Here is a 15,935-nt window from a genome sequence, read left to right on the forward strand (position 1 = left end):
AAAGCATACGCACTTAGGCGACCCATAAGCGGGCCCCATATCGGAATTTATAAACAAAGCCATAGAGTTTCGGCGACATAGCATTTGGATATAATAAACTAGATCACGTCTCTCTATATACTAATCTTTTAGTAATATAATGTTCGCTCGCTTTTTGTAGCAATCTTACATAGATTCCAACAAAATGTACTGTAGAAATAGTTTTTTATTAAAACGCTATTTTATTGTTTTTCTCGAAAACTATCAACTAAATCAACATACACTACTAACCAAATTTGTGCATATCACACTTCTTTAAATAAATATGGAAAAATATTTTCAAAACTTTAATAATTTTCAGAGATATGGCATTTTTTATCTAAACAATAAAATGTCAAATAACAACAAAACGACCCGGAATTCGTTATGTGCACCCGATATATTCGGAATCAGGAGAACATTCTATACAAGAATCAATCATCAAATCATCAGGACCTAAAATGGATGCTCAAGTGCTCTTGGATCCAGACTATATAGTCTATACTCTATAGTCTCATGATCGGATCATGCTATAGTCTATAGCAGTGGTCGGCAAACTTTTTGCTTAATTTTCAGGTATGATCAAGCTGCACCCGACTTAATTTTTTCTACTACTTTTCGGTCTATTTATGTACCTTAGTGTGAGTGAGCTTACTCCAACAAGGGTCTTTTGTCCACAGGCATGTCAAAGTATAGAAATTAAAATTTTTTAAATTTTTAAACTAGCGATTTGAAAATAGCCTTATTAGCATCTACGAATTTTTCCGATTCCAATTATATATTACTTGCCTAGAAAAGTAAAAAATTTGAAAGAGTTTAAGATCAAGAAACATCAGATTTACAGTCAATTCAATACTAAATACTTCTCAAATTTTCAACCTTTATAGACGAATTACATGTCTTTGTAATCGGAAAAATACGGAGGTTCCAAATATATTACTTTCAAGTCACTGACTGCAAAATTACGAGTTTTTAATCTCACATTTTTTTCCCATTTTCTAACAAAGGGCCCCTGAGGAAAGAGGTGGCCTGGCCAAGCTCGCAAGTACTGCCCTGAAAGTAGGTCGTAGGGCAGCCAGGGCTACCCTGCCCTACGACCCTACGACCTCATCGTCGTTGAGAATAAAAATTAGTGCAAAATAAGGAGCAAATATTAATGTAATCATGAAAAATAAAATTTGTACATTACTTTGCAATATCTGAATAAACAGTACCAGTTCAAATGCAGAAATATACTGTTTATTCGATGTGATAGTGTTGAATATAGTGTAGAAAAGTTAACATTTTAGGCAAAATCGAGTGCGAAGCACGAGCTACGTGATGAGAATGTGTTCGTTAAAGCTGAAGAAGCTTTAAAAGAAGAGAATTCACAATCGCGAAATTAAAGTTGTCGATTTGTTGAGCTTTAATTTTAAAATGCCTGCGCACAAATTTAGGGCAAACACAAAGACCAAGCGCATAGCACGTGGTAACGCTAATTTTACATTGTTCTACATGGACGTGATAACGCAGTACTCTCTTTCTTTTATCTGCGAGTTTTAGTATGAAAGAGAGAGAGAGAGCGTATTACGTTTGACATCGGACGCAACCGAAAACACGTCCTTGTACAACTATTGTAAATACATTATCGAGCGTGAAGCGTGAGAAAAATAAAGCTGCGAGCCGCGCGAGAAGGGTGCAAATGAGAATGTGCCCTCGACACTGACAGATTTTGTACATTGAAAAAACATCATTTCAAGTTGTGAATTCAGAAATATTATTTTTTTTATACCATTTAATTAAACATAGTGTGTGCGTGCCCTGTATATGTATTTCCACAAGATTTAATGGAAAAATGTAACGGACGTCAGAAAATGTACTCATGATTTATTGCGTTAGGTCAGCTGTTTTCGCGACCACCATATTCGACGCCACTTTTCTAAGGCTTCCGCAAACTTAAAAAGATCGTCATATTCCTTCTTAGGGCATCGAAAACTCCATTAAAATAAAACATAGAGACTAGAAAAAAGAGATTGATCTCGATATGTATGAAATCGGGGGTGATGCGCTCGCCTAATACTTAAACATTCATCTTTAACCTTCAACGCGACATGTGAGTGTCCCAACCTCACTAGGGATATTTGTTGATGCTATCACCTGAAGACATATATCGCGTTGAGGGTTAAATGCGAAATACGCTTCAAATGGCATCGAAAATTTTGTGAAACCGCGCCCTCTACAACCTGCATGGTGCCCTTCGAGTTCTTCCGGTTCTTCGGATGACGTCACTTGCTGATGACACAGGTCAACAATGATGGACGACCGCCGCCAGTGTCTGATGTGTACACTTGCCTCGATCCACCTCAATCTGTCTGCAACAGTCAGTGCGTTTCGACCATTCTCGAATCTCGTCTGGATTAGTGCATCATACAATTAGGCTTGGTGTGTTAAATGTGTAAAATGCAAATTTTGTCTGTCGCCTTTCAACAGTAACTGGTTTGCAATTTCAAGCTATGATATTATTACTTGTCTATTAAAGTATACTCTCTTTAAAAAAAGGTTCGTAATTAATAACGTGAAAGTATTCATCAAAGTTAATTTTGGAGTGCAACTTCCTATTAACCTATAAAATTTGACACGCAGTATTTGCGATTCTTCTCCTACATCAAGTTTTTGTAGAATGTGTAATATTAATTTTTAATTATAGAAATGGAACAAAGTTCAAGTCACAATGCTAATAAAACAAGCACATCGCGCAGTGAAGATCATCACCACCGTCTGCATCGTGCACGAAACGAAGAAACAATAGATAGAAGAAGAGAAGCATGGTTGATACAGCAAGAGAGAGAAAGAGAGCATGAGAGACATAAGCAGAAGATGATTTTAGAATATGAATTAAAAAGAGAAACAATTGTGCGTTCACAGAAATATTTCGGAAGCCTGTCGCGTCAATCTCAAGATAATCAAAGGAAGGATTGCTCTAGTCAACGGCATTGTAGACCTTCTGTCATGTCCCAAAAGTGAGTATACTTTTTTTATACAGATTATATTTATAGATAGCATTTTCAGTATTTGATTGGTTTGAAATTTATATTGAAAAAGCAGAAATCTATCGTAACATTTCGATTATGAAACCCATTATTTGTTATTGTATGTTATAGATATAAAGTCAAAGCATATAAGTACTGCAAATTCAAATCTCCCAGTCAGATTTTTATTTTAATGGATTGGGTTTTTTCTGCAACGCATACACTTTTTTTAGCTAAAATCTTTAATTGTTAAACTCATATGTTTAAAATAGAATAACATAAAAGTTGAAGGTCTTTCAAAGGTGATAAAATGTAAAGCTAGGAAATATTGATGAAGCATTTTCTCAATTAGATTACTTGTTGGAAAAAAGGTATAATTAAGTTACGGTAAAAGAATCAATTGTCGAGGAAGCAGTCGACTTAAAATGTTGTTACCTTCTTTTTTATAAATGAAAATTCCTACAATTTTGAAAAGTATTTTCTTGAACAGTAATTTTATCCAACTTTAAATTCTGTATATATTTTTATACATAAAACTAACCCTTCAGATACAAATTGCGATAAAATGACGAATGTGCAAGAAGCACCATTCCTAGTTAAAATAAAGGAGAAGTATACACTTAATTACCAGACAACATTATAGAATAAACATTAGTTAATGACATGTAATAACGAAAAATACTTCTGAACCCTAGAACGACTAAGTGAGTATTTTGGACCCATTTGCTTCTTCTCGGTATTGCTATTCTTGAATTATCGGACACAGACCATGGGCATAGGAATAGGAAGCTAGAAGGGGAGCCGATCATATTTCCCAAAAGCATAGGAAGTAAGTGAGAGAGAGAGAACCGTCTGCTCTTTTTCTCGTAATACCGGCTTAGCACACCAATATGGCAGAACGCCCCGTTGTGACATATCTAATACCCTCCTATTTCTATGTCCATGACACAGACCGAATAATTTTCGTAAATTTCAGTAATTGCATGACGTTCGTTCTAATGTTAAAAGAGAGAACGCTGTTAGTACGATAAATAAATACGCACTGTAAATTTAAAAAGGTATAAATAGATTTTGTTCTGGGTTTCTTTATTTAAAAAAGCCAAAGATTAGTAATGTTTTCGTTCACAAGCTCACAAAATCCATAACACCATAAATATTTTAAAGGTAATAATCGTAATCACGTAGTTTAATTTTAATACAGCCTAACCAACTTAAAACGTGCCTTCCCTGCTTAAAATGCCCGATAGGATTAGATAGAAACCAGATAAGTTTTGTATACGGGTTTATCCGGGATCTATGTGGATAAGCATTTTTAATCAGAGAAGTAAACGGATCTATCCGGGTTCTATGAGAGACACGAGACCATTCGTGTATTTTAGCAAAGTCCAGATTGACCATCTATCCGGTCCGTGGAACAAGAAATTAATTTCGTGAAAGTGATAGTTTATCCGGGGCCTATCTGGAACACGAAAACAGGAATTATTTTACTCTATATGTTCAAAATTGGTATCAATTAGGGTTTATCCGGAACTATCTGGGAAATTCCTACAGTGTACGTTTATCCGGGGCCTATCTGGTACAAGGAAACAAACTATTTGAATCTAAGTTGAAAATTATTATCTATTCAGGACATATCTGGTAAAGCCCTACAGTGTATGATTATACGGGCCTATCCGGGACCTATCTCAAGTCATGAAAACAGTAATTCTTTTACTTAAAAGTTTAAGCGAAAAGTCTATTAAGGACCTATTTGGGAGTTTATTGTCGAAAAAGGAACAAATGCTACATTTTATATTTATCCGGGTCTTTCTGGGACACGCTCTTAGAATTTTTTGTTTATTTTGTAGTGTCTATCTGGGAGTTCATGGTCGAAAAAAGAAACAAGTCTTACAGTGCGTGTTTAGCCAGGTCTATCCGGGACATGTCTGGGACGCAAGACCAGAAATTGATTTCTTTAATATATAGTGAATATCATAATGTCGAAAACGTATTTTAGTGACGTATATGAATAATTCAGATGTAAAACTAACTTTCAGGGCATAGAGAGTAAGGCTGGGTCGGTTCATCTCTATACAGCAGTCGTTCAAAGTAGCCTGGGTCCTTCACGACCCCAGTGTGCCAAGATAAAATGAATCAGAATTGTAAATCTTTATGCAATTTCAACCATTTTTTTGTTGACTTACATTTAATATTTAGCTATATAACCGATTTGATCTTTTTAAAATAAATATTCAAAAAGATAGGGAAAAATTTCAAGTGAAAATAGTTAATACTTTTTTATTTATAACAATTTCTTCACGCTGGGGTTGTCAACGACCCCATGTTCTAAGTACGCTACTCCAGGGAGGTGCGCCAAACAATGGTGAAGCAATAAATCACTCGTGCAACAGAGCCCAGATATTTTTTATACTATCCTGAGTTGTCGAGCGAGGCCGCTTTGCCAAGATTTTTGCCACATATTCCATAATTTAAGTTAGCCGTCGGGTTTAGTTTTTAAGCAATGCGTTAGTTCTTTAGGTAAGTTATGTTCGAATCTCGTTACAGCCGTTCCGATTTATTACTTTTGTTGGCTGAAACCCACTCTATTAATTGTTGATACGCAAAAAGTCTTTTAGTATATTATTCCGCACTAGAACAGAATAAAACCCGTAAAGATATTTTTATTGTCCCGAATAAAACTCGGATATATATCTCATAGCCTCCCACATATGCCCTGGATAGGGCTCGATAAAACCCGAATATATATTTTCAGTCACCTATGTAAGACGCAGATAGACCCGTATAAATATCTCTTAGCATCCCGGATTCTACCCGGGACAAACCCCGTAGTTCACGCCCGATTGGATCGGATAGAGTCCCGAGTCTATCCGGGTTCTATCTGGCATTTTAAGCAGGGTTTGCAAGTCACAATCTACAATTGGTTCATCAACGATAATGTTGATGTAATCATTTCTCCAGTCGAGTTTTGGAGAAATAGAGCTTTGACAAAAGTTTTCGCCATTTACCCGATGTTTTATTTCAATAAATACTAAATTCGCCTTTATCAAATACACTGCATGTAGTCTAATTTCTTACTATTAAATGTAGAATTTACATTTGAACTACTTGTCAAAATAAAAAATTGTAATATATTTATAATTTCAAAAATAACATGAAGGCTTGCTAGTGTGTGAAAGGCAGGAAATAATAATTATACATAAAATTCTGATTTAAAAACCATTACAAATAAGGTCCGTCCACTCAGCGCCGCCACCAAGGCAAATTATAAAGTGGAATACACCATATTTTTTTTGCTAATTTTATGCTAAAAAAAATTTTTTTGCTCTTTAAACTTCGGAGAAAATGGTGGCGGCGCTAGCAGGACGTCCACTCAGCGCCGCCACCTATGAAAACTCACTAAAAATGATTATAATGCGATAAACAATGAGTGGAGATTTTTTGCTCTATGATGACATATATTACGTTTCCCAAAAAACTACCCCTAAGTCTTACACAACTACCCCCGGGATCAAAAAAGTCTTCAAAATGGGAAAACTACCTTCAACAATGTAAACATGATTTAGGGCTTCAAATTATTTACATGATACTTGAAAATTTCGCCCTCTTTATTATTTCCCCAAAACTACCCTTCCACGTGAACGTATGCAGCAGAACATTCATATGTATGAAAAAAGCATTAAAAATAATCAAACTTAGAAGAAACTGTTAGTTGATATTTTTTTGCTCTTTTTTTGCTCTGCGATAATATATAATGCGTTCCCCAAAAACTACCCCTAAGTGGAAGAAGAGTTTTTTGGAGAAATTATAAAAAGGGGGATATTCTCAAGTGTCATGAAATTAATTTGGTGTTCTAAATAATTTTCACATTGTTTAATGTGGTTTTCAAACTTTTTAAACGTTTTTGACTAAGAGGGAAGGGTATGTATGACTTAGGCGGAGTTTTTGGGTAACGTGTTATACATTATCGCAGAGCAAAAAAAGCAAAAAAATATTGACTAACAGTGTCTTCTAAGTTTTATTATTTTTTATGCTTTTTTCATACATATATATGTTCCGCTGCATACGTTCACGTGGGAGGGTGGTTTTTCAGGAAAATTATAAAGAGGGGGAAATATTCAAGTGTCGTGTAATTAATTTGAATTTCTAAATCATTTTGGCGTTGTTCAAGGTGGTTTTCCAACTTTTAAACCGTTTTTGATGTCGAGGGGTATGTATGTATGACTTAGGGGTAGTTTTTTTGGGAACGCATTATATATTATCGCAGAGCAAAAAAATATCGACTAACAGTATCTTCTAAGTTTTATTATTTTTTATGCTTTTTTCATACATATATATGTTCCGCTGCATACGTTCTAGTGGGAGGGTAGTTTTTCAGGAAAATTATAAAGAGGAGGAAATATTCAAGTGTCGTGTAATTAGTTTGAAGCCCTAAATCATGTTTACATTGTTGAAGGTAGTTTTCCCATTTTGAAAACGTTTTTGATCCCGGGGGTATTTGTGTAAGACTTAGGGGTACTTTTTTGGGAAACGTAATATATGTCATCATAGAGTAAAAAAAAGCAAAAAAATCTCCACTCCAGTCCTGCTAGCGCCGCCACCCTTTTCTCCGAAGTTTAAAGAGCAAAAAAAAATTTTTTAGCATAAAATTAGCAAAAAAATATGGTGTATTCCATTTTATAATTTACCTTGGTGGCGGCGCTGAGTGGGCGGACCTTTACAAATATTATTATAAATATCATTAGGTTAGAGTTACCGAATGGAAAGACGCCTTTATTCAAAGGTCCCATGGTTTCATCAATTAGTACTTCAGAACTACGTCGCATAAAAGTAGACATTCGCCGAAATATTCCTGGACCAACTGCTACAATTTGTGATCTGCAACGTGATATAATTAGTCCTGAAAAAGTTAGATTGAAGAGACGTGAGGGTAATTTGCTATTTTATCTATATTTTTTTAGTACAACAAAAATTAAGCTGCTTTTTCATAACTATTTTTTTCATAATTAAATTGTGTCAGATGAAGGAATGAAACCTATATTTGATCGTGATGAGCTAAAATTACATGCTGGGATATGTGTTCAAGAAGAGGACTGTCAAACAATCAAAATGAGTGACACGGAAAAAGGTGCGTTATACATCTGGTCAAACTTCAGCTTTCTTCTATTCAATTATTATATGCTAACTAAAAATATTTTTTTGTATTTCGAACTTATTAAAGAGGCTTAAAAAGGATTATCCTTTCACATGGAATGTATGCAATATTTGGGAAATTTGTTTATATTTGGTATTTGATATATTTAATTCAATCAAAATGATCAAAACGAAGAGTACTATTCCGATGAGGCCCGTTTAAAGCTTTTCTCACACGTTCAACATTATATTTAAAAGTTTAAAATACGACTTTGACTACATTTGTTAATTTTTAGATGCGGATGTGTAAGCTATTCAAAATAAGTGATATTAATCTGCACTCGGTCTAACAGATTTCACAAAGCACGAAAGAGTCCACTAGAGTCCCGCTTTACTGGTCGTTTCGAGGGTACCCTCAATGGCCTTCAGGGTATCTCGGGGCTCTCCAAACCATAAACAATCAGGGTCGTATGAAACATTCCTGTTGGACTTTTGTCTTTAAAAAATAGTTTTGTTGTATTCTTGCGATTTTGCTTTTATAATATCATAATGCACTGCAAATAAAAGTTTAAAATTGTTACTTACATAAATTCAAGAGAAACTTCCGGATTTGTGCTCAAAAATCAAACTATTAAAGTACGTACATATATACATATTTACAAGAGAAAAGTAAGTAATCATCCAGAACCGCATTATCACTTGTTTCTGAATATTGTTTCTTCAAATATTCATAACTTTCCACTTTAGTTCTAAACTCAGATTCGCGAGCTATGGCATCATTGAACATATGCTGAGCAATAATGTATTTCTTTAAAATATATTTTTTGTGGCACCTGCTCTCACTTCTTTTATAAACTCATATTGATGTTTAAACAATAACCGCTGCCTTTTGTTTTTCTGCCATATTTTTCCAACTTGTTTTTGGATTTTTGAAACGCATAAGCATAACTGTGCTTAAATACGTGATTAACCACTGAGGATACTACCTGCCTTTTTCATACACCTGCATTGTTGTGGTGTTGCTCAGCTGACTTCGCAGCGCCTCTCTCGTCTCCTTGGACGGCCTTGCCCGGTATAGCGGGTCTCTAGTTTATATACAAAGTGCGAAATTATTTATGCATTTTTTTTTTTATTATCATGACGTTTGTTTGAACTTACACATTAACCATTTTTTTTTAACTAGGAAAGAGATCCCATTCATTAAAGCAATGTTTCAAGTTCTCGTGTCCTTCAAAATGTCGCAGTCGAAGTCCTGTAGATTCATCTCATCGTTATAGGTTTGTACTCTGGCAAACAATAAGTGGCCTTATTGTCTGATAAGAGTTTTTAGCATTAATATGTATCTGACTATTGTGATCCATAAGTTTGTCTAATATCTGAAAAAGGTCCTGCTGTTTACACTAAAAACCTATACTTAAGAGACATGGTTCAAGTTTATTTTTACCTTTTCAATGTATCAAATTGTATCTAATTCGCAAACACGCAGTAACTTAATAGGTTTTTTTAAACAACAGTATGGATATAATTTAATGGCCTCCCGGTGTTTGCTCATTTTCAAAAATCTACATACTTTCTGTATTAGTAGACACTTGTTTCTGTACACCTATGATACAAAATATATGTAGAAAGTTCGTAAATTTTGAAAGCAGGCAAACCCCCGGAAGAAAGGCATAATGGTTTTAAATAAAGTGATAAACTTATTCCGAATTCTTATGTTATATGAGCAACAGTTCAGAAGGTATTCCAGAATTTTCAATAAAAATATTTATATTCAAACTTTTTGGAAGACTTTTTTAATGATAAACCTGCTTCAATTGAAGCCGTTGGAACCGAAGGTCCTATTCTTTAAATTGAATTGCCGCATTTTACTCCATCAATAATAAAATTATATCTTTGTGAGGTACTTAGCGCCAACTTAAGTTTTGTATAAATCATGTATTCGGAGTGAATAATTGGCCAATGTCAATACTTTTTGTGTAAACAGATTTTTCTTGTATTCTAACTCGAGCCTTCGAAAAAATTGTTTTACACAAAAAGTATTGAAATTAGTCGTTTTCTATTACTAAATACTTATGTAAAATGAGGCAATTCAATTTTAAGGCATCATCCTTAACCAATGAACGATTCATCTAGACATTTTTGGAAAAACAGTTTAAATTTAAGTTTAAATGTGAAGCTAGCACTACATTTTTTTAAATGGATAGCTTCTTGGATTTTCATCTCCAAACGATAAAACTTGGTTTCCAGTATCTAAACGTTCTTGACTCAGTTATTGGTTAATTCGTTTCGGTAATTTTATAAACTATATTATTTATTTTGCTAAATATTTTACCGATTTAACTAGATGTTTTATTCAAACTAACTGATAAAAATGTTGTTAATTCAATAAAATACTTTTCTCACGGCATTAGTTGGCATATGTAATTTTTTATTAGTGACTTTTTAAATTTTACTGAATTGTACAGCAATAGCCCACTAACAACTCATAAATATAAAAACCAACTTTTATAAACTGTCACTCATATCAAACACTTCAGAAGACATTCGGGATATTGAATTAACTCTTTTCTTACAGGTGCAACATATAATAGTATATTACATATCAAGAAGGAGAGCATTGTCTTTTTTCATGGTAAGGCCAATGTTTTCGGGAAGAATGTTAGGCGAGGGCTGAAGGCCATTAAAAGACGACCTCTCCTCCGTGACATGCACTGTACTTTTTTGGTAAATGCAGAAAGTATGAATCATGTTCTGCTGGTGGCGAACTGAGCGTGATCCCTCTTTTCGAGTCGATTCAATCAAGCACAGTCAAAAGTTCTGGGAAAAAGTTTGCCCTTAACGGGATTTTCGTCAGTATCAGTTTTTACCATTTTCTGTTCTTCGTTAAAAACATCGATATATCTATGTCTCCTTCTGACCGCGCATTACTGCGCATGCGTATACGTGTCATACCTGATACATAATGTTGGACCTTATACCTCACAACCACTGTTCTACAACGAGGTCTAATATTATGTACATATGTGGTTGCCTCACGTCGTTTGAAAAGAGAGATGTTACGCTCAATCCGCAAGCAGTAGAACACGCTCATTTTGTGCGGCTACCATTAACATGGATATAAATTATATTATTCTGATATATTATACAATTTGAAGGACCAATGAAGCAATTCGTTTCAAATTGAAGGCTCGGAATGCAGAAAGGAACGAACGCTCTAGGAGTAGCCAGGAGTGGGGATGCCGCTCAGAAAAAGCGAGGTAAGAGAGTGCATTCTCTCCGCGTTTTCTGCGCGTCATTCCCGCGCCTGGCTACTGCTCGAGCGCTCGTTATCATAGCTCGTTCGGTTCTTCTGTTCGAGCCTTCAATTCAGGTGTTCTAAATGTACTTTAGGCGAAGTCGGAAAAGATAAATTTTAAACATATGAATTGTCTGTGTACTAAACTAACTTAATATGCATGTGTAAACTATTAAAATGCTTCTTATTTCAGATATTATTTAATAATATATGTTAATCATATTTTGAGGTGCTTTCAATTAATTTCCAGACGTAAGTATTTACTGTTTTCTATTCCTATTCATATAAAGAGATAATCCTCAATTCAGGGTCAAATTTTTATGCGATTTTTCGTTTTTTTTTCTTACCTATATTGCCTAAATGACCAACAGCCCATGGGAGTTTTACGTGGGTCTTAATTAATTTTCGACTTGTATACAATTTCAATTTGAATACTTATGTTTGAAAATAGTATAGCTCTTAATAATCTTACCATATATGTACGTTTGTTTTTATTAAATTCCGACATGTTTCAGCTATACTATGCTGACAGAAGAACTCTTCATGATGGACACAGAAGTTGTCAACGTGCTTCCGCTTTCAACGGGTTTTTATCTCCTTTCAGTACGTATATTAAAGTTAAAATTACAACTAAAACACTCTATAAATCTTATTCAGCAAAAATTCGCTGCTTGTTAGCGCTTATACGCTAATTTAACCAGCTATACGTATACCAATGCGTATCAACGAATATTCTATATTTTAATTAGCTAAAAACCTAATTTGGTTATACAAGGTGTCCAGCGACCTTAAACCCCTGGGATTCTACTTCAATTTCATTTGAACCTTAAAAACGTGGAAATCTCTCTTTTATTGAAATAAGGAAAATAATTAAAATATTTGGTCTATTATGGATGAAACATCGCTTTTAGAAGAAATCTTGCTACTGAAAAGTTTTTCATTTATGAAGATATGATTTTTCCGCTTAATTTCTGCCACCGCCTAATCTACATTTTGGTGAAGATGGGTATATTACGTTTTCCGAAGCAAATTTTCGCGCCAGAGGAAATGAAAAAATCAGTTCAATAGTGCCGGGAGTCACCATAGTACCCTCTTTCAGAAGAAACAACTAGCAGTTTCAGAATACGACAGTTTTTTGCGTCCTGAAAAATGAGAAAAAATGATTAGGCGGTGTCAAAACTCAAGCGACTAATTTATCTTTTACGCATTACAGAATAAATAGAGATTTCTAGGCAGTTTTGTAGACTTTAACAACTATTTAATAGATTGCAATGAACAGACTTTAATATTCTGAACAGGTCTGTACGTCTTTAATTTTATTAGTTGAAAATTTCTATGTTAATTTAGTTTCAGAATTAGAATGTGTCATGGCAATATAAAAGATTTTTCAAGGGTTTCACCACTCGGGTTTGAAGTGTATGCTAGAATAAAAAATATTACTAAAGATTTCAAAATATTTTAAAAGATTTGAAAAGATTTCACTAAGATTTAAAATAATTCAATGATTTCAAGGAATACAAAAGATCTCACAAAGATTTTCTTAAATATTTCAAAAGATTTGACAAAAAATGCAAAGATATCAAAATTTTGAAAAGGCGTGTGCAGTGTGCACCAGATGTTATACAAATTTCACAAAGATTTCAAGGATTTTAAAGATGTCAAGGATTTCAAATATTTCACAACAATTTTAATAGATTTCGCAAATACTGTCAATGCTTCAAGAGATTTCAACGAATTCACAAACATTTTAAGGATTTCGAAGACGACTTATGTTCGCAAAATGTAAAGAATTTGTTTATTCACGTTTCTGCTTTCTTTAAAAATTTTTGGCCAATACAAAATGAAATGGATCATGTTTTACGTTTATAACAAAGGGTTATTTTAGTATTTGATGTAAAAAAAGACGTGCAAAGACTCGACATCTTGCCCTGGAAAACCTGGAAAAGACCTTGAATTTCGTTCCTAAGAATTGATGGACATCCTGTTATATTCCAACAGCGAAAGTCACGCTGCTTCGTTCACAATACAATACTTCGCTGAGTAATTCAGCCGAGCTCGCTGATTCGTATAAACTATCTCGTTTACTGGCACAGAAAAAAAAACAGACGTGTAATTATTGTTGGGATTTCAATGTTTTTACATCCAAGCGAAAAAAAGAACACCAAGAAACCAAGGAATATGAGACATCTTATCTGAAGGTAACAGATATGTTTCCCGCGAATAATTGAATTTATTACAGTATTATACTTTTTTAATGTGTAAAATGAGCTCGCATATGAGTATGCATTCAAAATTTTCAGATACCTTTTTTTTCTTACTCATTTTAAGGATGTACTCTACGGACAATCAATCATAAAAGTTGTCTATTTTTTAAATGATTTAGAAAATCGAAAAAAATAGATCTATAATTGATTTCCGGGAATCTTGATGGAAGCTTCTAAGTGTACTTTAGAAAAAATAATTCAGGTTGAAATTGTTTATTTAGCAGTTATTATTTCGAGTTTTAGTTTTCCCTTTCGCTTTGGGGGAAGGTTACAATTCTTATTTAATCCTAATGATCAAGGCCTTATTTTATTGTTTGAAGGATTCTCTATAATTCTGTTTGGGTGGTTTTAATTAAATTTTAAGTTATCATTTTTTATAACAATAATAACGGTATGATTTCTGAATGCATGATTTTAAATAAAATCCACCCAAATAGAAATCTATAAAATCCTTCGAAGAATAAAATGAGATCTTGATCCTCAGAATTAAATCAGAATTGCAACTTTTCCCTGAATAAAAAGGAAAAACTAAATCTGTATATAACTACTGTTATATAAACAACTTTAAAATGCATTTTTTTAAAGTATGCTTAGAAGCCTCTGTCAAGATTTTCAGAAGTTAATAATAGATCTATTTTTGCCGATTTTATAAATCACTTCAAAGATAGGCAACTTTTGCGATTGATTGTACGTAGTGTACATCCTTAAATGCAGGTACACTTAACTTTGTTGGTATATATATATATATATTGCGTGTGTATAAAATAAAGGATACGAGGTAAATTCGTCCTGAACTTCACTAAACTTTTTAAGATTAGTGCACATTCTAATTTTTATTAACAATATAATCAAAAGGGACACTGCGACATTGTTAAGATATCTTTACGACAACTTCACGATATTCTATGTCCATGTCGTAAAGGTGTCTTTACGATATCGTAAAAACGCCGTATGATCTGACGATGTCTTTACGATATCGTAAAGATACCGTAACGACACGGACATAGGATGTCGTAAAATTAAAATAAAGATGTCTTAACGATGTCGTAAAGACGTCGCCAAATTTTGTGCCCACTGGGTACTCACTGAGTTCGAGTCTCATCGAAGCTATTAAATTATCCTAATAGCTATATAAAATTCGATGATATAAATATAGTGAAGTTTTCCAATTGTAAAATGGAAAATAATTTAAAACCTACTAATTGTAGAAAACGAGAAAAACATGAAAGTTTCTAGGAAATAAATGTTCTTAAATGTAGCAGAAATGCGGTATGTAATAATAAATTAATGAATTATTTCTTGCTTAATATGGAGGAAAATAATTATTTGAAGAATATTCTATTTTTGGTGCAACTATTTTTGAAAGTGCTTTTTACAAAATTGAAAAAATAAAATAAAAAAAGTGTGATTTTATAAAATATTGTTAGAAATACTTTTAAAAAACGCTTCGAAATACCAAAATTTGTAGCAGTCCAAATAGTATTTTAAAAATTTATATTTTCAGTGAACAAACTAAATTGTTGTTTTTTACATTAGAAACATTTTGGTGAAATAAAAATCACTTGGAGAAAGAAGAAAACTTAAATTTTATAAATTGGAATACATTATTTATTTGAAAAATCTGTTTAATTATTTTTTATTACGGAGAGGTACACCTGTACCTAACGCTGGGGCAGCGGATTGCCGGCCGGGCCGTATTCTACAAGGGAAAAAATCCATTGCGCCAGAAAATTAAAACATTAATAGTTTGTTAAATACTATTCCAATTGATCTAAAACTTTCCAGAAAACTTCCTTGAACCTCCGCAAACAACTTTCTCACTGACAGTTTTCGCTTTCTCAAAATTCGCTCGACTCCCGAATCGCTGGAAGTTGTTTGTGCACGAATTATGCACCGTCTCGGTAAAAAATTATTAACAAGTTTTTTAATAAACATTTTGAACTTTCGCATGCGTCATCCGTCGCAGAACATGATCATGCATATTTCTAATTAGTTTTATTACAAAATATTGAAAACTTCCCATTTCGTTGCGAGTTGAAGTGAAAAAATGCAAAATATTTTAATCAGAGAAAAAACTAGTTTTTCGCAAATAATTCGAAAAATAAGAAAGGTACAACTTTTCTTACGAGGAGAAAAAGATGCGACATTAAATTTTTATTGTGAATATATATCTTAAAAATTAAAATTTGAGAGTTTATTTTCAAGTGCTCAGGGGCCTCC

At 33.5% G+C, this 15,935-nt stretch overlaps 1 protein-coding gene across 2 annotated transcripts in view; it reads left to right on the top strand.

The window, feature by feature from the left end:
* LOC117180058 overlaps nucleotides 1-15,935 on the top strand; it is a 45,017-nt gene that overhangs the window by 25,089 nt on the left and 3,993 nt on the right. Inside the window, exons 2-7 of one of the 2 annotated variants that reach the window (XM_033372371.1) lie at nucleotides 2,705-3,017; nucleotides 7,769-7,953; nucleotides 8,044-8,151; nucleotides 9,340-9,433; nucleotides 11,702-11,703; nucleotides 11,967-12,054. In XM_033372371.1, the coding sequence (XP_033228262.1) occupies nucleotides 2,707-3,017; nucleotides 7,769-7,953; nucleotides 8,044-8,151; nucleotides 9,340-9,433; nucleotides 11,702-11,703; nucleotides 11,967-11,980 (714 nt within the window). In that variant the 5' untranslated portion in view covers nucleotides 2,705-2,706 and the 3' untranslated portion in view covers nucleotides 11,981-12,054. The remainder of the gene's footprint in view (nucleotides 1-2,704; nucleotides 3,018-7,768; nucleotides 7,954-8,043; nucleotides 8,152-9,339; nucleotides 9,434-11,701; nucleotides 11,704-11,966; nucleotides 12,055-15,935) is intronic. The other variant, XM_033372370.1, reaches the window with a different exon arrangement.

The sequence above is a fragment of the Belonocnema kinseyi genome, chromosome 9 (assembly GCF_010883055.1).
Source record: "Belonocnema kinseyi isolate 2016_QV_RU_SX_M_011 chromosome 9, B_treatae_v1, whole genome shotgun sequence".
Classification (NCBI taxonomy): domain Eukaryota; kingdom Metazoa; phylum Arthropoda; class Insecta; order Hymenoptera; family Cynipidae; genus Belonocnema; species Belonocnema kinseyi.